The 22171-nt window shown below is 48.6% G+C and overlaps 2 protein-coding genes across 2 annotated transcripts in view; one reads left to right on the top strand and one right to left on the bottom strand.

Moving 5' to 3' along the window:
• Nucleotides 1-352: 352 nt before the first annotated feature.
• On the bottom strand, nt 353-5369 carry LOC137434856 (uncharacterized). The gene is made up of 4 exons (XM_068128008.2): nt 5166-5369; nt 4958-5092; nt 895-1032; nt 353-762 (listed from the first exon to the last, which is right to left on the bottom strand). Exons 1-4 carry the CDS (start codon nt 5251-5253, stop codon nt 626-628), a joined length of 498 nt encoding a protein of 165 aa, XP_067984109.1. The 5' UTR covers nt 5254-5369; the 3' UTR covers nt 353-625.
• Nucleotides 5370-13799: 8430 nt separating this feature from the next.
• Nucleotides 13800-22171, top strand: part of LOC137434857 (maestro heat-like repeat-containing protein family member 1) — a 109164-nt gene continuing 100792 nt past the window's right edge. The window contains exons 1-2 of the mRNA XM_078785140.1: nt 13800-13948; nt 20902-21047. Of these exons, the coding sequence (XP_078641266.1) occupies nt 13927-13948; nt 20902-21047 (168 nt within the window). The 5' untranslated portion in view covers nt 13800-13926. The remainder of the gene's footprint in view (nt 13949-20901; nt 21048-22171) is intronic.

Genomic DNA, 22171 nt, shown 5'->3' with positions numbered 1-22171 from the left:
TGAGTATGGCGGTTTCTGCACTTTATCCCAATATCGTTCCAACTGGAACTCATGAGCGGTGATTGCTCCAAACCACCGTCTGCATGACTCAAGCACTTCTCCATTGGAGCCATGCCATCTTCACCAACCTGTAGACAGGAGGGCAGGTTCAGAGTTAAACCTCTATTGTCTGATGGGTATGACTGAAGAAGATCCTGTTATGGTGACAGTACAGGTGTTGAGGATGTCCCACCAACCTGATGTAAACTCCAAGACCAGTACACCTGAGCTCCTCTTGAGAAATGGGTGGTGGGATTTTTCGCATGGCAGGTGGATTATACCCACCCTTCAGAAAGGTGGAGCACACGCTACATGCGAGTTAAAGCAACAAACCTCTCATTTATTGAGACTTTCTTGGGAACCACATGATGGTTCCATGGACTGGATTCCTTAAAGCATGCACTGCCAATCGTAAAGCACTACCAGTCGTAAAGCACTGCCAGTCGTAAAAGCCAACATGGGATTTCTCTCGTTTTCATAGCAAACCATTGATGACATCTTAGTAAGCGCTTGTTCAGGTGAATTCTGTCAAACAAATGGTCTAATTGCACACTTCGGTCTTCTTGTTCCTTTAGAACACCGACCCTCACTCGCAAGGATCCGCACACACGTGGCCGCAGGTGCTCAGACAGCACTTGAGGATACCTGAGCAGTCCCCGTCGTGGTGGCAGAACTCCGCGCAAAGACCAGTCGGTCTGGGATCAGGACATCGGCCTGGTTTCACTGGAGCACACCAATGGGAGGGAAGTAGAGGTGCACCCATGGGACAGGTTTTAACCAACGAGGGCACACAACTCGTGCCGAATCTACTTAATATAAAGAAAAAATGTGTGTTTGGAGGACTTTGAGGTTTACCGAGGTAGGGGTCAGCGCACTGGTGCCCACAGGTGGTGGCACAGCACTTCTGCACTCCGGGGCACTCGGAGTCGTTGGCACAGTATTCGGCGCACACTCCTCCGCTGGGCAGTGATCGAGGGCACACACCCTGTTTAACTGTACAACAGGAACGAGTGGACGCACGCACAAGCATGTCAGTCGCACAAGCACAAGCATGTCATCACACACAAGCATGTCATCACACAAGCGTGTCATCACACACAAGCATGTCATCACACACAAGCATGTCATCACACACAAGCATGTCATCACACACAAGCATGTCATCACACACAAGCATGTCATCACACACAAGCATGTCATCACACACAAGCATGTCAGTCTGAACCTGGGATGGTAGAGCTAATTGACTTAACGGTACAAGAGGGTCGTTTACTTCCTGTTCCTCGATTCTTACTACCCTCGCCAGAGATGTATCGAAGATTTCTTTAAGTACATTGGTTGGTCACGTCTGTTATTCTGTCTGTCTGTTTGTCTGTTTTACCTGTGTGCAATTTAAAATCGATCTTCACAAAACTTCACCAAATGGTTGAGTTTGTCATAAGGAAGAAGCCTTTTGGCCTTGAGGTCAAAAGGTCAACATAGGCCAAAGGCCAACACTGGAGGTGAATTTTCTAAAATTCTCAATTTTCATCGTATATTGACTTGATATTTGAAGAGGATTTGCACATCAGGTCACTGAATTCAACCACCAATTATTTTTGAGGTCAACATAGGCCAAAGGTCAACAACTTAGGTGCAATTTCTAAAATCCTCAATTTTCATCCGATTGACTTAAGATTTGAAGAGAATTTGCACATCAGGTCACTGAATTCAACCACCAATTATTTTTGAGGTCAACATAGGCCAAAGGTCAACAACTTAGGTGCAATTTCTAAAATCCTCAATTTTCATCCGATTGACTTAAGATTTGAAGAGAATTTGCACATCAGGTCACTGAATTCAACCACCAATTATTTTTGAGGTCAACATAGGCCAAAGGTCAACAACTTAGGTGCAATTTCTAAAATCCTCAATTTTCATCCGATTGACTTGAAATTTGAAGAGAATTTGCACATCAGGTCACTGAATTCAACCACCAATTATTTTTGAGGTCAACATAGGCCAAAGGTCAACAACTTAGGTGCAATTTCTAAAATCCTCAATTTTCATCCGATTGACTTAAAATTTGAAGAGAATTTGCATATCGTGCCATTAATTTTTGAGGTCCAGTCTGTTTTCGGGATTTCACAAGTATCGTGCTCTGCAAGACGTCTTCTTGTTACTTGCAAAATCGAAGATTTTTCAAGTATATTGGTCGGTTGCGTTTGTTATTCTGTCTGTTTGTTTTTGTTTGTCACCAGCCTACAGGTCACAATTCTAAACCGATCGTCATGAAACTTCACCAAGTTGTAGAAGTCGTCACAATTGAGAAGCCTATTGACTTTGAGGTCAAAGGTCATCTGGAGGTCAAATTTCTAAAATCGCCATTTTAATCCGATTGACTTGAAAATTGAACATATTGAGTCATTAAACTGGAAAACCTACTATTTTTGAGGTCAAAAGGTCAAAGGTCAACTCGAGGATCAAATTGCCAAAATCCATTTTCATCAGAAACACCATCAATTTTCATCCCATTCACTTGGAAAATGAACAGCATTTGCACATGGAGTCACGAAATAGGGAAACCAACTATTTGAGGTCAAAAGGTCGAAGGTCAACTCGAGGTCAAACTTCCAAAATCATCAATTTTCATCTGAAAAACCGTCAATTTTCATCCTATTAACCTGACATCGTCAATTTTAATCTGGATGAAATGTACAATTTGATGGATCAATGGCATCCTTTTTGGGGTGGAGGGGTTGGGGGGGGGCGGGGGTGGGGAGGGGGTGGATTTTGCAAGTATCGTGCTCTGCACGATGTCTTCTTGTTTGTTTATGTGTTGGTATGTATGGCTGTCTGGCTATCTGTCTGCACATAATGTGCTAATGTAGTCCACAAACGCCACATGGTGGTAGGCTGGCTGTATTAAACGTTATCTTTTTTTTTCAATCGAGTACCTCAAAAGGTACATGCTGTACCATTAGAATACAAGTATGTCTATAAAGTACATACTATTAGAATGTGAGTATGTCTATAAAGTAAATGTATAAAAATAGGTTTACGTCAGTAAAATACATGCATCTATAAAATACATTTGATTGGAACATGATCTATACAATAAAACTGAAAAGGTCTGTTTGTCCGCTGTATGAACATAAACATGCATCGTACGTACACACACACACACACACACACACACACACACACACACACACACACACACACACACACACACACCATACAAAATAAGTCCTGGCGAGGGTCTACAATCACTGATTGTTCTTTCTAGTTACCTCCGCCACCGAAGGTTATGTTTTCACACCAATTTTTGGTCTTTTTTTTTTTTTTGTATACAAGATCGAGGCTCGTGAAAGAGCTAACATTAATCACACAAAAAGACAAACCGACACACAAAACACAAAAAACAAGGGGAGCGGTAGACAAGATGGGGAGAGAGGGGGAAGGACACAAAAGAGAGGGGGAAGGACACAAACACAACATTTGAGAACAGGGACATCGGGAGGACTTGGGGGGAGGTGGGAGAGGATTAAAACATATGAACACTGCAAGGACTCTGGGGTGAATTACCGGGGGTAGAAAAGATCAAGGTTTTCGATGGGGGAAGATAAGAGATGGTGGTGAACAGCTGTTTTAAAGACCTGGAGGGAGGAGTGGGATTGAAGGGAGTGGGGGAGTTTGTTCCAGAGGCGGGAGAAAAGGGGAATGAAAGAGTGAAGGTGAGCAGAGAGCCTAGACTTTGGCAGTTTAACCAGAAGAGGGTTGCAGGCAGATCTTGTGCGACCTGAAGGAATATTGGAATATTGGAATATTGGGGGGACAGAGCACAGAGAGAGCTGGGGGAGCAAGGCCGGAGAGGAGTCGGTAGATTTGCTTGTGAGCAGGATATCTGAAAAAGTTGTGGATAGATTCCGACGAAACTTGGTGTACAGTTTGGGTGTGTGACAAGGACGAAATGATTTTGGGGAATATCTGGACCTGGATCCTTTGGTGACATTTTTGTGTCAATCAGACCCACGGCTGCAGAGAAAAGCATGCTCACGTTCTGTGCAGACAGACAGACAGACGAACAAACAGACAAACAAACAAGAAAGACCGTGCATCGCACGATAGTTGCATAATCCACCAACCCCCACCCACTGCGCCCCCAGAAAAAAGTTGCCATGTAGATATCAAATTGTCCATTTCATTAAGATTAAAATTGACGATCTTAATCATAGCTCTGGTCAATCAAATGAAAATTGATTATTTTTCAGATGCACATTGATTATTTTAAAAGTTTGACCTTGAGTTGACCTTTGACCTATTGCCCTCAAAAAAGTTGCTTTCCCAACTTAGTGAATCAAAATGCAAATGCTGTTCAACTTTCAAGTCAATCGAATGGAAAATGACAATTTTAAAAATTTGACCTCAAGATGACCTTTGACCATTAACCTCAAGATCAATATTCTTCTTCATTTTGACCAACTCTGCCATTTCGTGAAGTTTCGTGAAGATCGGTTTAAAATTGTGACCTGTAGGCGAATGACATACAGACATACAAACAGACAGACAGACAGACAGACAGACTAACGCACAAGACCAACTAATATACTTGGAAAAACTTTTGCAAGTTTTGCAAAATTTTGCAAGTATCAAGCGGACCCGAATGCAATACCCTCTCCTCTGGTGAAGGTAATAATGGCATTGCAACAAAATTCACTGGGGTAAAACAAACATGTCGGTAACAAGACATACGGACTACTCCGTGGCCTTCCATTAGCCCCTCTACTTTTCATTACCTGGATGCAGGCTTTCTCCCACATGGGTAAAATCCGCAACACAGCCGGAGTGGACAAGCAGGAAAACAGAAGTTGAACTAAATGAGCACAACCATACATGTACATCAAGAAGTGAGACGATCACCGTAAACTGTCCCCACCATATGTACGCGACACGCAGACCGGACCACAATCCAAGGTGCAGCAGTGCGTCTCCTCCGGGCAGTCCCCATCGGATACACAGCCATGCTTGACAGCCTCGCCAGTCAGGTGATGAGGACACGGTCCACTCACACCTGCACAAGGAGCGGTTGTTACAAACCCATGCTAAGTACCACCATATTGAAGCAAAGAATAGGTCAGACTCACCAGAGGGCAGGCCGATGGAACTGCTGGACTTGCAATTGAATGCAAGTATTGTGAACACCAGGGAGAGGGTACCGAGTGGAGTATGCATGGCGAGTCGTTTCTTTGGACTCTTAGAGCATGGCACTTTGGTTATTTCTGTCCCTGGGCAGGTTGAGTGGCAGCAGCAGCTGCTACATGTCAGGGGTCGTCATGTGTAAAGGGGCTTCCCTGCTTTGGAGCCGGTGAGATGAGATGACAAAGTTAAAGACGCAATTCCGACCGATTATGTCCCATAATCAAATCTCCCTAAATTTCCCAGGGTACTTTGGGAGGTGTTTGCAGATTATTGGGTGGTGACTTCGGACATTGAGGGACGTCGCAACGCAATGGTTGCATGGCAGGAAAGCTTGGAAAGTCGGTAACTGCGTATAAACGTGGTGAAAACAGGTATGGTGAACAAGAGAGGATGTGGATATTAGGGATCAGGCAGGTAATGGAGTTAAAACAGGTAGGCAACTCCAAGCACTGTACCTGGGTTTTACTTTGGAGGAGGTGGTAGTTACAGAGAGGATGAGGTGAAGGAGTGCTTTGTAGGGTTGTTTAAGATCGAAAGATTCTGCTTAGGTTGAGAGTGAACATTTACAAAATGGTAATAAGATCGAACTTCTCTTTATGGAGTGCAGGGCTTGGCCTTGAGAAAGGAAGAGAGGTTGGAGATTGGGATGCTGAGAGGCCTGATGGGGATCTCTTTGAGCCCGAGAAGGTGGTAAGGTGTAAGAGACGCAAGTGAAAAGGCATGAGAGGCAGGCGTACAGGTGTAGGGGTATGTGCTCAGGAGGGAGGAGGGGATGTGGCTGGGCAGGTCTTTGACATTGGCAGGAGCAGGAGGAGAAGGAGAACAAAATGTAGGTGGAGAGGAACATGAGAGAAGTATGGATGCAGAGAGAGGATGCTTCGGATATTGGGGTGTGGAGAGGGAAAACTTGTGCACCTGAACCCATAAGGTGGGATCAATTGGGGCTGTTGCTGTAGTAGTAGGAGTCGTCGTCTGGCAGGATGGCCGAGAGGTACATACACATTCACCTCTAAGCTGTCTAGCTTGGGTTTCAATCCCAATCCAGGTATAAACTGTCATACCGGTTGGATGTTAAGCTGGGTGTCCCATCTGCTGGTATTCCCTGACATACATATACCGGTATCGATTCTTACCTGTAGCTTTGAATGTTTCTGAACATCGACACAAATAAGTGGAGGTGCATGAGCAGTGATTCTGGATTTTGGGAGTTTCAACGTTCACAGATTGAGTCGTCAGTCCCATGGAGTCACAGAAGTCCTTTGCTGAAGTGCCACGGCTGGTGAGAGAGGTACCAACACCCAGCCAATTAGTATGGTGACTATTAGAATCACCACATATGAGGAAGAGAGAGTTGGGGTGCTTAAAAGTTTGTCCATGTTGAGAGAGGGAGATATAGATATATGTAGATGGAGTCATCACTGTTCGGAGGACAGTACATCACACAGACAAACAGGAGGTGGGAATGGAGGGGAAGTCGCAGCCGGAGGTACTCCTGGGGATTTGGTGTCTAAGTGAGAAATTGAGTTCTTGATGTAAAATGCAACTCCACCACTAGAATGGGGTTCAGGCCTATGCAGTCAGAGGAGACAGTAACTGGGGACAGACACTAAGGAGCCAGGGACGTCCTGTGGGAAGAAGGATTCTGTTAAACAGATGATGTCCGGTTTATCGGCCGCGGCCTGGATCGAGAGATCTGTCAGGTTGGAGATTTTATCACATTCATTTCTGATTTCATTGTTTAATTCTTCAATAGTATGGGGTCTTGTTGAAACTACTGATTTCAGGTGTCCCCAGAGACAAAAGTCAAGTGTCAATAAATCTGGACTACATGGGGACAATATCGGTCCACGACGTCCTATCCACCTCAAAGGCGTCGTTTCGAAACAAAACTAGAACAGCGTTCGATAGAGAGCACACCTCCACCAGGCAGAACAGTTTACGTTTTGTATCCCACTGATAGGCCGGATCTGGAATCGAATCTCCACCAAAATCTAATCAATTTGTCCTTGTCATCTACTCAACATCTGCACCAAATTTCGGCCGAATCCGTCCACAAATTTTTGAGATATCCTATCCACAAACAAACAAACAGGGGTGAAAACATAACCTACATTCACCTATGGTGGCACAGGTAATAACTAAATAAATATTCCTGAATTTTGAAACACCCTGTCCATTGACTCCGTGAAGCTTCTCTAGATGGTCCCCTCGGATGGTCCTGTTACGTGGTCCCCTCGGTGACTACCTGGTCTCGGTGACCCCCGGACCGTGAGAGGACCTTCGCCAGCAAGTAGGATGATATATATGAGCTTTCGTAACGCAACCCATATGAATTCCGGTCAAGAAGAAACCCCACACCAAGGGTCCGGAATAATCAATAATATATTCCCTGAGCAATCAACAACCATCAACAATGCACAATCAATATTACAAAGATGCAAACTCATCTACACTAACTCTAAGATGGCCATCTTATATATTCCTCACGTGAGCCCCACTCCTGACTCCCTCCGTGGTCAATGTCTCTCACAATGTCTCTCGTCTCCGCACACGGGCGGTTGAACGAACCCCGGGCGGACGTGCTCCAAACGTGCCGTCTCGTACTGGGGACAGCTGCTGCAGCGCCCCTCCTTGCCAAGCAACGGGGCAAAATCCAGCGCGGCTTCCAACGCGCGCGAGGCCCCAAAGTGCGACCCGTACGCGTCCTTGTAGACGGGGCAAAACCAAGCGCGGGTTGCAACGCGTGCGAGGCTCGACGTGCGACCCGTACGCGTCCTTGTAGACGGGGCAAACCAAGCGCGGTTTGCAACGCGTGCGAGGCTCAACGTGCGACCCGTACGCGTCCTTGTAGACGGGGCAAAACCAAGCGCGGTTTGCAACGCGCGCGTGGCCCAACGTGCGACCGCTTGGTTCCGTGCACGAACTCACGGGGACTTGACGTGTCAAAAGGTAGTTACGCGTCCAGGTAACTCCTCTCGCCAAACGGGTTTCGGAACGCCTCTGTTTTCCACGCAGCGCGGGGTCGATTCCACCTTTTGTCGTCGCGGGGCGAGGAAGATCAAGAAGAAGACTCGTCCTGTTCCCTCGTGTCTTTTCTTCTTCCCTTTTCGGTCACTTCCGTTTCCGGCCACTTCCGTTTCCGGCCACTCCCTCCGAAGGGCTCCTGACCCTCCAACCACAACAACTTAATATACTCCACACGGATAAGCAAAGACCTGAATGGTAATTCCCATACATTCACATAAATATGTAACACTCCCCCCCTTCAAGAAAGAAAGTTTGAACCCAGCGAAAACTTTCTTCGCCGGCCAATTTGGAGAAACAAACCAGATAACTCAACCCCTCCAGATTACTCCCTCTGGACTAAGTACCAACAACGACATTGTCCCTGCCAAATCAAACTCCATCTCATGACCCTCTGACTTTGACCGTGAGTTTCTTGGGAATGAAGGTTAAGGGGTTGATCAAAGATCCAAAGTTAAGCAACTCGATAACACTTTTTCCGGGAGGCCAAGCCGAGTATTCACTACATGGATGCCTTTAGGAACGCGGAGTTCACGGTTAGTCCGTGCAGGAAAGTTCTCTACAGGGGCGCCTTGAGGAACGTGGAGTTCACGGTTAGTCCGTGCATGAAAGTTCACTACATGGACGCCTTTAGGAACGGCGTTCACGGTTAATTCGTGTAGGAATCTTGGCTCGGCGGCTCCGCCGCCTTCAGTGCTTCAACTTCTCAGAACTTCCCTAATAATTAGGGTGGGACCACTGGTCCCTGTAGTCCCATGAATAGCGGTCTCCTTCTCGGCCCCTACTTTGCCAATCCTTCCTTCGGGAGCGGCCGTAACTCAGGGAGCCTCCATAATAATTTTGATTGCGGCCCCCACCAAAACTACCGCCCAGTTGTCCTCTCCTGTAGACCTCTCGACGCCTACGAAATGCCTTCCCTACTGTTATGGTCCGACCCTCCAAATCCTTGCCATTCCAATTCTTCTCTGTCTCTCTGGCGTCTTTTGTGCTGGCAAACCTGACAAAGCCGAACCCTCTTGACTGTTGCGTTTCCCAGTCTCTTACCACCAGCGGCCCATATCTGTTGAAGACAGAGGTCAGAATTTCTTCCTCTGTTTTGAAGTTCAGTCCCCCTACAAACAACTTGGCACTTTTGTCGCCATCCCGAGCTGGTGTGGTGTTATTCTCCCTGCTGGGCTCTTTACCAACCCTCAGGTTACCATAAACTTGACCCCCGGCCAAATCATTCCCGATAACCACAGATACACCCTCTACAGGAAGCGTGGCTTGTAAACCGACGGTGACCGGTCCTGACACCAAATCGGACTCCAACTGGATGACCTGAAGGGGAGCACTAACACCACCCCCGATCCCCTGTAAACGAACACTATCCCCCGTTGCCGTCTCCTCGGACCATGGCAAAATGCCTTCAAGCATTAAAGATTGATGGGCCCCTGTGTCCCTCAATATCCTAACCGGTCTCCGGTTAGTCGAGGCTCCATCCAGTGACACAAACCCCTCTGAAATAAATGGTTGGTAACCCTTTTGATGGCGATTTCTTACGCTAGCCATCGCATTCGGAGTTGTAATAGTCGGACTCCGCTCTGGGTTGTCCCTTTTCATGAGGTAACAACTGGACATCAAGTGTCCAGGTTTCTTGCAAAACGCGCAAGTAGGTCCGGAGGAAAAACTCGGGGTCTGCCTCGGGCCCCCCGAACTATAAGTTTGTCTTGGGCCCGCATCCCTCTGATTTCGAACCGGTGGGGTATCATAGTTGTCCCCATAATCATCTCGAGGCCGCCGCCATGTATGGTCGTTCTCCGCACCTGCTGTTCCCCACCTCCCCTGCGGAGATCTAGGCGAGGAGTTAGGTTCGTGGACCCCTATTCGGTGGGTTAAGGCATAATCATCTGCCATGGTGGCTGCGTCCCACAACTTTGGTACCTTCTTTTCCTGCAGGTACACTTTGATGTCCTCGTGGACACACTGCTGGAATTCCTCCACCAGGATCAAGTCCCGCAATGCCTCGAAGTCTTTCCCGACTCCTTTTGACTCACACCACCGATCAAACATGTTTTCTTTCACTCTGGCAAACTCCACATGGGTCTCACTCTCCCTCTTCCTGGCATTCCTGAATTTTTGCCTGTAAGCTTCCGGAACCAACTCATAGGCCTTGAGGATGTGCTTCTTCAGTACCTCATAATCTGCACATTGGTCCATTGGTAGCGCCGAATAAATTTCCTGAGCTTTCCCCACCAGCACACTTTGCACGAGTATGGTCCATGCCTCCTCCGGCCAGTTTAATTGTCGAGCCACTTTCTCAAAGTGTGGAAAAAATTTCGCGACTTCTTTTTCACTGAACGGTGGAACCAGCCTCACATGTCTGCCCACATCCCAGGTTTTCTGGTTAGGTGTCGACCCCGTCAGCAAGGGTGGTGCCTCTCCCCGTTCTCTCATTAACTCCAGCTCCTTGAATTTGATTTCTTGCTGAAGCTCCATGTCACGTTCCTTTAATTCCCTTTCCGCTTTTCTCTCCTCTGCTTCGAGGTCCCTTGCAGCTCTCCTCTCCTCTGCTTTTCTCCCTTCTAACCTTTCCTGGAGTTCTCGTTCCACTCTCCTTTCCTCCGCTTGTTTCTCTTCCCTCCTCTCTTCTGCTTTCCTTTCTTCTTCTGCTCTTTCCTTTTCTGCTTTCCTTTCTTCTTCTGCTCTTTCCTTTTCTGCTTTCCTTTCTTCTTCTGCTCTTTCCTTTTCTGCTTTCCTTTCTTCTTCTGCTCTTTCCTTTTCTGCTTTCCTTTCTTCTTCTGCTAACCTTTCCTGGAGTTCTCGTTCCACTCTCCTTTCCTCTGCTTGTTTCTCTTCTCTCCTCTCTTCTGCTTTCCTTGCTTCTTCTTTAATCCGTTCCTGGCTCCGTATCTGCAACTCCAGTTTCCGGAGCTCAACGTCTTCTGGTTCTTCGGGTAGCCACTCCCAGGCTAACTCGTCCCATGTTCCTAATCCCACCATAGATTGTATCACCGTGGCCTGCAACTCTGCCTTCCTCAAATTAGTTCGGACCTCCAAGTTAAAATGTTTGGCCAATTTCAAGAGGTCCGACTTTAGCAACGCTCGGAACTGTGCCTCAAACGCCATGGTGCCTATCGTTAACACCTGTTAACCTTCACCCAAGATTTTACCGCAATTTCTCAAAACAAAAAAATTTACCAATTAATAATTAATTAATAAATTTTAATTACTGAAAATTATTATTTTATTATTTTATACAATTGTAGATCCCGGACGAGCCCCCAATTCTGTTACGTGGTCCCCTCGGTGACTACCTGGTCTCGGTGACCCCCGGACCGTGAGAGGACCTTCGCCAGCAAGTAGGATGATATATATGAGCTTTCGTAACGCAACCCATATGAATTCCGGTCAAGAAGAAACCCCACACCAAGGGTCCGGAATAATCAATAATATATTCCCTGAGCAATCAACAACCATCAACAATGCACAATCAATATTACAAAGATGCAAACTCATCTACACTAACTCTAAGATGGCCATCTTATATATTCCTCACGTGAGCCCCACTCCTGACTCCCTCCGTGGTCAATGTCTCTCACAATGTCTCTCGTCTCCGCACACGGGCGGTTGAACGAACCCCGGGCGGACGTGCTCCAAACGTGCCGTTTCGTACTGGGGACAGCTGCTGCAGCGCCCCTCCTTGCCAAGCAACGGGGCAAAATCCAGCGCGGCTTCCAACGCGCGCGAGGCCCCAAAGTGCGACCCGTACGCGTCCTTGTAGACGGGGCAAAACCAAGCGCGGGTTGCAACGCGTGCGAGGCTCGACGTGCGACCCGTACGCGTCCTTGTAGACGGGGCAAACCAAGCGCGGTTTGCAACGCGTGCGAGGCTCAACGTGCGACCCGTACGCGTCCTTGTAGACGGGGCAAAACCAAGCGCGGTTTGCAACGCGCGCGTGGCCCAACGTGCGACCGCTTGGTTCCGTGCACGAACTCACGGGGACTTGACGTGTCAAAAGGTAGTTACGCGTCCAGGTAACTCCTCTCGCCAAACGGGTTTCGGAACGCCTCTGTTTTCCACGCAGCGCGGGGTCGATTCCACCTTTTATCGTCGCGGGGCGAGGAAGATCAAGAAGAAGACTCGTCCTGTTCCCTCGTGTCTTTTCTTCTTTCCTTTTCGGTCACTTCCGTTTCCGGCCACTTCCGTTTCCGGCCACTCCCTCCGAAGGGCTCCTGACCCTCCAACCACAACAACTTAATATACTCCACACGGATAAGCAAAGACCTGAATGGTAATTCCCATACATTCACATAAATATGTAACACAGGGGTGAAAACATAACCTACATTCACCTATGGTGGCACAGGTAATAACTAAATAAATATTCCTGAATTTTGAAACACCCTGTCCATTGACTCCGTGAAGCTTCTCTAGATACAAGAAAAGCTTTAGAACGTTTTGGATGTGACAGAGGACTTTAAGCTTTTCATGTCAATGCAATATATGACAGCTCCAGATTCATGATGTCATCGGACAGGTTGGATTTCCCGGGAGACGTGTGATGTCATGCATTCCCAATGTGGACAAGATGACGGGAGTGATATATCATGAGCCTTGCTCGGTTGAGTGGTGTTCCTCAGGGGGAATTTGAAAAGCAACTCATCCATGATCCATGATCGAGCAGAGAAAACAGCCTTGAGCGGGAACCACAGTTTTCTTAATACATGGCCGACACGGTCAGTACTTGTTAAGGAGATGCCACACAGTCAGGCTCAGATCCAATTGGGGTTAAGGCGATGCCACACAGTCAGGCTCTGATCCAATGGGGTTTAATGCAAACATCGAGCGGAACCCGGACAACAAACGAAACTCGGACAACAAATTAGAGGCCTCAAGAAGATGATCATTGGTTGGGCCACTGGTTGAAACGTCCACAGGGTGCAGGAGCGACATGTGGTTGACAGTGCAGGCAGATCTCGGATCCAAATCGATACGACCTGTGGAGGCAGGTTGCGACAGATTAGGAGGCACAGGGGGGTAATAACCAGAACATCTGGCCTTTCTTCATTTTAGTGTTGAAGGAACCAGTGAGCAGAGGTTTTCTGCTGCATACCACATACGATGATTTGAAAACGATGGACGCCATGTTGAAATTTCGAGTTGGCTAATCGACTGTTTAAATTGTATCTAGATAAGACCATCAGTGCCAAGTTTCATGTTTGTATCATAATGTGAAGAGTTTTGTTTTGTGTAAGCCGCCAACTTGTAAAGCGAGTGTGTAACTACAACATAGTCACTGGACAGTTGCCTGCCGGCATGCTCCGCGATGCACGACCCCCGCTAACCACGGATCACATTAGCTCCTCCCTCCTGTTCTCATGACGCATCGCGCGTGACGGTCACGCCTCAGCCGGGCTGGTGGCGGCTCGGGCGGTCCTTCGGATTTTGTCTGTCAGTGAGATCGATGTGAATGTTCTAAGCCGCTCGTGGAGATTTTATATTTTTAAACTGGATGTTAATGTCCGCACGAGTGTTTAATATTGATTCACAAAGGAGACTTTCCTCGATGAGTTTACGGAAGAGAAGCCACGACCCGAGGAGGTGTCACGACATGCGAGGTTGAGGTATTCGGAGAGAAGTTAAAATAAACATGCGAGGAACACGAGGGTGACATCGAGATCGTGCGAGTTTATCCTGACCATGGATACAAAGCAGAGCGGAGGTAAAATAGGTGTATATGTGGTGCGCGACGTGGGGTGGTGCGTTGTTGTGTGGGATACTGATAGGATGGTGTGTCACAGTCATGGGATGGGATGGTGTACGGTGCTTGGGATGCGATGTGTGATGGTGTAGAGTGCTTGAGAAGGATGGGATGGGATGACATGTCATGGAATGGGATGGGATATGATGGTGTGCGGTGCTTGGGATGGGATGCAATGGGATGGGATGGTGTGCGGTGCTTGGGATGGGATGACGTGTCATGGAATGCAATGGGATGGGATGGAATGGTGTGCGGTGCTTGGGATGGGATGACGTGTCATGGAATGCAATGGGATGGGATGGGATGGGATGGTGTGCGGTGCTTGGGATGAGATGGCGTGTCATGGAATGCAATGCAATGCAATGGGATGCGATGGTGTGGGGTGCTTGGGATGGGATGGCATGTCATGGAATGGGATGGGATGGTGTGGGGTGCTTGGGATGGGATGGCGTGTCATGGAATGCAATGCAATGGGATGGGATGATGTGGGGTGTTTGGGATGGGATGGTGTGGGGTGTTTGGGATGGGATGGTGTGTCATGGAATGCAATGGGATGGTATGGTGTGGGGTGCTTTGGATGGGATGGCATGTCATGGAATGGGATGGTGTGAGGTGCTTGGGATGGGATGGCATGTCATGGAATGGGATGGGATGGTGTGGGGTGCTTGGGATGGGATGGCGTGTCATGGAATGCAATGCAATGGGATGGTATGGTGTGGGGTGCTTGGGATGGGATGGCATGTCATGGAATGGGATGGTGTGGGGTGCTTGGGATGGGATAGCATGTCATGGAATGGGATGGTGTGGGGTGCTTGGGATGGGATGGCATGTCATGGAATGGGATGGTGTGGGGTGCTTGGGATGGGATGGCATGTCATGGAATGGAATGGGATGGTGTGGTGTGCTTGGGATGGGATGGCGTGTCATCGAATGCAATGCAATGCAATGGGATGGGATGGTGTGGGGTGCTTGGGATGGGATGGAGTGGGGTGTTTGGGATGGGATGGTGTGTCATGGAATGCAATGGGATGGGATGGTGTGGGGTGCTTGGGATGGGATGACGTGTCATGGAATGCAATGGGATGGGATGGGATGGTGTGCGGTGCTTGGGATGGGATGACGTGTCATGGAATGCAATGGGATGGGATGGTGTGCGGTGCTTGGGATGGGATGACGTGTCATGGAATGCAATGGGATGGGATGGGATGGTGTGCGGTGCTTGGGATGGGATGACGTGTCATGGAATGCAATGGGATGGGATGGTGTGGGGTGCTTGGGATAGGATGGCGTGTCATGGAATGCAATGCAATGGGATGGGATGATGTGGGGTGTTTGGGATGGGATGGTGTGGGGTGTTTGGGATAGGATGGTGTGTCATGGAATGCAATGGGATGGTATGGTGTGGGGTGCTTTGGATGGGATGGCATATCATGGAATGGGATGGTGTGGGGTGCTTGGGATGGGATGGCATGTCATGGAATGGGATGGGATGGTGTGGGGTGCTTGGGATGGGATGGCGTGTCATGGAATGCAATGCAATGGGATGGGATGGTGTGGGGTGTTTGGGATGGGATGGTGTGTCATGGAATGCAATGGGATGGTATGGTGTGGGGTGCTTGGGATGGGATGGCATGTCATGGAATGGGATGGTGTGGGGTGCTTGGGATGGGATGGCATGTCATGGAATAGGATGGTGTGGGGTGCTTGGGATGGGATGGCATGTCATGGAATGGGATGGTGTGGGGTGCTTGGGATGGGATGGCGTGTCATGGAATGCAATGCAATGCAATGGGATGGGATGGTGTGGGGTGCTTGGGATGGGATGGAGTGGGGTGTTTGGGATGGGATGGTGTGTCATGGAATGCAATGGGATGGGATGGTGTGGGGTGCTTGGGATGGGATGGTGTGGGGTGCTTGGGATGGGATGGTGTGTCATGGAATGCAATGGGATGGTATGGTGTGGGGTGCTTGGGATGGGATGGCATGTCATGGAATGGGATGGTGTGGGGTGCTTGGGATGGGATGGCATGTTATGGAATGGAATGGGATGGGATGGTGTGGGGTGCTTGGGATGGGATGGCGTGTCATGGAATGCAATGGGATGGTATGGTGTGGGGTGCTTGGGATGGGATGGGATGTCATGGAATGGGATGGTGTGGGGTGCTTGGGATGGGATGGCATGTTATGGAATGGAATGGGATGGGATGGTGTGGGGTGCTTGGGATGGGATGGTGTGTCATGGAATGCAATGGGATGGGATGGTGTGGGGTGTTTGGGATGGGATGCAATGGGATGGTATGGTGTGGGGTGCTTGGGATGGGATGGCATGTCATGGAATGGTATGGTGTGGGGTGCTTGGGATGGGATGGCATGTCATGGAATGGAATGGGATGGTGTGGGGTGCTTGGGATGGGATGGCGTGTCATGGAATCCAATGCAATGGGATGGGATGGTGTGGGGTGCTTGGGATGGGATGGAGTGGGGTGTTTGGGATGGGATGGTGTGTCATGGAATGCAATGGGATGGGATGGTGTGTCATGGAATGCAATGCAATGGGATGGGATGGTGTGGGGTGCTTGGGATGGGATGGTGTGGGGTGCTTGGGATGGGATGGCATGTCATGGAATGGGATGGTGTGGGGTGCTTGGGATGGGATGGCATGTCATGGAATGGGATGGTGTGGGGTGGGGTGTTTGGGATGGGATGCAATGGGATGGTATGGTGTGGGGTGCTTGGGATGGGATGGCATGTCATGGAATGGGATGGTGTGGGGTGCTTGGGATGGGATGGCATGTCATGGAATGGAATGGGATGGTGTGGGGTGCTTGGGATGGGATGGCGTGTCATGGAATGCAGTGCAATGGGATGGGATGGTGTGGGGTGCTTGGGATGGGATGGAGTGGGGTGTTTGGGATGGGATGGTGTGTCATGGAATGCAATGCAATGGGATGGGATGGTGTGGGGTGCTTGGGATGGGATGGTGTGGGGTGCTTGGGATGGGATGGCGTGTCATGGAATGGGATGGGATGGTGTGGGGACTGTGGGGTGCTTGGGATGAGATGGTGTGTCATGGAATGCAATGCAATGGGATGGGATGGTGTGGGGTTCTTGGGATGGGATGGTGTGGGGTGCATGGGATGGGATGGTGTGGGATGTTTGGCATGGGATGGTGTCATGGAATGGAATAGGATGGGATGGTGTGGGGTGCTTGGAATGGGATGGAATGGGATGGGATGGGATAGTGTGTCATGGGACGAGATATGATGGTGTATGTGGTGGCGTGGTGTGGGATGGTGTGTCATGGGATGGGATGTCATGGGATGGGATATGATGGTGTGGGGTGCTTTGGGATGGGATGGGCTAGTGTGTTATGGGATGATACGATTGCGTATGTGGTGGTGCTGCGTGGGATGGGATGTCATGGGATGGGATATGATGGTGTGGGTTGCTTGGGATGGGATGGGATAGTGTGTCATGGGATAAGATTTGATGGTGTATGTGGTAGCGCAGTGTGGGATGGGATGTTGTTGTGTGGGATGGGATGTTGTTGTGTGGGATAGGATGGCATGTCATGGGATGGGATATGATGGTGTGCGGTGCATGGGATGGGATGGCGTGTCATGGAATGCGATGGTGTACGGTGCTTGGGATGGGATTGTGTACTGTGCTGGAGATGCGATGGTGTGTCATGTCATGGGATGTGTGATGCTTGGGAGGGATGTGGTGACATGTCATGGGATGGGATATGATGGTGTGGGGTGCTTGAGATGGGATGGCATGTCATGGGATGGGATGGTTTCATGTCACATTAAACTCTGAACATGAGCCCTGTGATTCTACATGATTGATTAACATCATATTAAACTCTGAACTCAGGCCCTATGATTCTACATGATTGATTAACATCATATTAAACTCTGAACTCAGGCCCTATGATTCTACATGATGAGTTAACATCATATTAAACTCTGACCTCAGGCCCTGTGATCTCCACATGATGGGTTAACATCACATTAAACTCTGAACTCGGGCCCGGCCCTGTGATCTACACATGATGAGTTAACATCATATTAAACTCTGACCTCAGGCCCTGTAATCTCCACATGATGGGTTAACATCACATTAAACTCTGAACTCGGGCCCTGTAATCTCCACATGATTGGTTAACATCACATTAAACTCTGAACTCAGGCCCTATGATTCTACATGATGGGTTAACATCACATTCAACTCTGAACTCGGGCCCTGTGATCTCCACATGATGGGTTAACATCACATTAAACTCTGAACTCGGGCCCTGTAATCTCCACATGATGGGTTAACATCACATTAAACTCTGAACTCGGGCCCTGTAATCTCCACATGATTGGTTAACATCACATTAAACTCTGAACCCGGGCCCTGTGATCTCTACATGATGGGTTAACATCACATTAAACTCTGAACTCGGGCCCTGTAATCTCCACATGATTGGTTAACATCACATTAAACTCTGAACCCGGGCCCTGTGATCTCTACATGATGGGTTAACATCACATTAAACTCTGAACTCGGGCCCTGTAATCTCCACATGATGGGTTAACATCACATTAAACTCTGAACTCGGGCCCTGTAATCTCCACATGATTGGTTAACATCACATTAAACTCTGAACTCGGGCCCTGTAATCTCCACATGATTGGTTAACATCACATTAAACTCTGAACCCGGGCCCTGTGATCTCTACATGATGGGTTAACATCACATTAAACTCTGAACTCGGGCCCTGTAATCTCCACATGATGGGTTAACATCACATTAAACTCTGAACTCGGGCCCTATCGTATTTGCACCGTTGAGCAAAATACTCTTATTTCTCCTCCGACAGGCTAAAAGATGCGTACACGGTTTACAAAGGAAAACTATCGATTAAACAAGTGACTTATTCACAGGCTTGGGTGTTGGTTTGTATTAGGATTAGGTTTACAAATGGTAATGCATTAACTTTGGGGTTATAAAGGGTAATGTATTGGAATTTTGGTTATAAAGGGTTATAAGGTTACCCATGTTAGGACCAAAATGTGATGTAATGAGAATACACTGAGATGTGTGGTTCACCTTATCAAAGCGCACGTTGAGGTCCTAAGGTCATTGGAGTTGTACCACAAGGCATGGGGGAGAGGGGCTGCGAGATTGGTGTCATGGCATGACATGTCATGGCATGACATGTCATGTCAGGTGACATGTCAGGTGTCAGGTGTGCCAAGGAACCTTCCTTGGCACACCTGAGCTCCTCACCACATACAAGGCTTTCATCCGCAGCTCAATGGAATACTGCTCTCCCCTCTGGGCTGGTGCTCCTGCTTCACACCTAGCTCGTCTTCACGCTGTTGAAACCAAAGCATTCAGAATCATTGGAATCTCCCGCGATGAAGCTAACTCCAAGGGCCTCTCACTCACTCACCGCAGGCAGGTTGGTGGTCTTTCCATCTTCTACCGACTCCTCTCTGGCCTTGCCCCCCCAGCTCTCTCTGGGCTCTGTCCCGCAAATATTCCTACAGGTCGCACAAGATCTGCCTGCAACCCTCTTATGGTTAAACTGCCAAAATCAAGACTCTCTGCTCACCTTCACTCCTTCATTCCTCTTTTCTCCCACCTCTGGAACAAACTACCTCACTCTCTTCAATCCCACTCCACCCTCCAGGTCTTTAAAACAGCTGTTCACCACCATCTCTTATCTTCCCCCATCCAAAACCTTGATCTTTTCTACCCCCGCTAATTTCACCCCAATTCCACTTTTTTGAAATACCAACTTCTGTCCTGGAAGTCATTGGTGTCCTTGTGTTTTATACTTCTCCCTCCACCCCCCCCTCCCTTCCCATGCCTCCTCCCCCCAAGCCCTCTCCCTTCCACACATCTCCCTGCTCTCAAATGTTGTGTTTGTGTGCTTCACCTTCTCTCCCCATCTTGTTTTCCGCTCCCTCTTTTTATATATTTTGTTTGTCTGGTTGATTTGTTTGTGAAGTAAATGTTAGCTCTTTCACGAGCCTCGATTCAGTATACAAAAAAAAAAAAAAAAAAAATGGCATGGGGGGAGGGGGGCTCGGAGATTGGTGTCATGGCATGGGGGAGAGGGGCTCGGAGATTGGTGTCATGGCATGGGGGAGGGGGGCTCGGAGATTGGTGTCATGGCATGGGGGAGGGGGGCTCGGAGATTGGTGTCATGGCATGTGGGAGGGGGGCTCGGAGATTGGTGTCATGGCATGGGGGAGGGGGGCTCGGAGATTGGTGTCATGGCATGGGAGAGGGGGCTGCGAGATTGGTGTCATGGCATGGGAGAGAGGGGCTCGGAGATTGGTGTCATGGCATGGGAGAGGGGGCTGCGAAATTGGTGTCATGGCATGGGGGAGAGGAGCAAGTAAACAAGTTTCAACAAGTTAACAGGTTCCGCACGTGCACAACGGAATGACTTCACCGACAAGGCTCCAGCAAATTCACTCGGTTTATTTAATTATTCATTCTGTTTTTCCAGAGAGTTTTATTTCGTTATGTGTTCTGTTTGTTGGCGTTTTATTATTAATTGCAGTGTTTATTGGAGAGTTTTATTTGGTAATCCAATGCTTATCAGAAAATCTTGTTACACTTTACGCAGCGAGTTTATGTTCTGATGACAAATTTGCTTTATTGATAAACAAAAGCAACTTTGTGGGAACTTCTTGAATTTGTATCTGTTTTAATTATATCGGCCTGTCTTCTATATATTTGCTAATATTCATCCGTATCACTTCTCACGGCATCACCAAAAGATGATTTCCCAAAATCTATGAAAAGGATAGTTTGTAATTATCCATTCCCCCTTTTTCGAACCCATACCTGATCATTTCCTCCATTTCCCCTTTTTCTTCCCTACACCTTTTCATTTCCTGAATGTGCAGTGCTCATGCTGGCCCTAGCGGAAGCCGCGTGGGATCCTGATGACTCGGTCCGGGACCGAGTTGCTGTGGCCCTGCAGTCGCTGGGCGCTCGTCAGCCACGGACGTTGATAGAAACTCTTCTCGGTTATCTAGACCGTCATCCAAAGGTGAGGAGAGGTCTTCAAAACGAGGTGTGAATGATGTGTGCAAGTGCAGTACTCACCAGATGTTACCGGATCCCAGTTACAACAGTGTGTCATCATTTGTTGAGAGCGATTTGTATATCCTGATGAACCACGTGAAATGTTAATTGTTATTGAATTAAATTATGTCTTTCCTTATTTATCCTCGTCTCTATCGTTGAACATACCGACCATGAAATCCAAGTGAAACACCGAAAATATTGTTACGGCCCTCCCGTTAGCAAGGGGGGGGGGGGGGGGGGGGAGGGGGGGTTTCATCCCCTTGTCCTGTTAAGCTGGCCGTCCGACCGGTCCTGGTACTTGTAACGCTCTTCTGCGGGGTAAAATTGGTCAGGGTTATTGGTCAAGGTGTTCTCCCGAATACCTTTACCAATCCCTCCGCAAAACAGGGAGACAAGTACCGCTCGAACCACGGACAAGATGGTATTTGCCAAGCGGTTTAGCAATCCGCAGCTCGAGCCATTAACAAAGGACTAAACCCGACTATTGCGGTTGGCCGAATCGTGCCACAGGTACTCAATCGAAAGAAGGGACTAAAGCGATCGGGGGAAAGAAGAAACCAAAATAAGGAATACCAGACATTTATTAATTATGTACAAAACCAAAGAACCAAAGAAGAAACGCAAGTAATATACAGAAGAAGAAGAAGAAGAAGAAGAAGAAGAAGACACAGGGCAGCCTTAAGCAGTCTTATGTTACCAACGCCGCAGACAGACAAACAGACTTACACGAAAGGGGACTAGCAGGCAGGAATGACTGGAAGAAGGGATGAGAAGGCCCAGGCAGACGGTAGGCGTCGAGGTCCGGCTCCAGGAGTCGACTCGCGTCGTGGTGGGAAAACCCTGGCAGGCAGCGAGCGCGTATCGTTCACCGCGAGCGGACGTTGCCTACAGCGATGGGACTGGGATGTTCCGTCTATAACAAATGGCTCGTGTCAACGCTCTCTCCCTTGAGCAAGATGCCAGTTCGTCGCGCACTCCAGGTCCTTCCCCTCTCGTCGGTACCTTCTCATGCGTCTCTCTCTTGAAGCCGCCCCTCGCAGCCGCTTTTATTGCTCGTGTTGGAATCAAACCGCCGGCTCTGATGAT

The sequence above is a fragment of the Myxine glutinosa genome, chromosome 9 (assembly GCF_964187855.1).
Source record: "Myxine glutinosa chromosome 9, kmMyxGlut1.1, whole genome shotgun sequence".
Lineage (NCBI taxonomy): Eukaryota > Metazoa > Chordata > Myxini > Myxiniformes > Myxinidae > Myxine > Myxine glutinosa.
The sequence above is the reverse complement of the archived record's forward strand: the minus strand, read 5'-3'. Positions and strand labels throughout refer to the sequence as shown.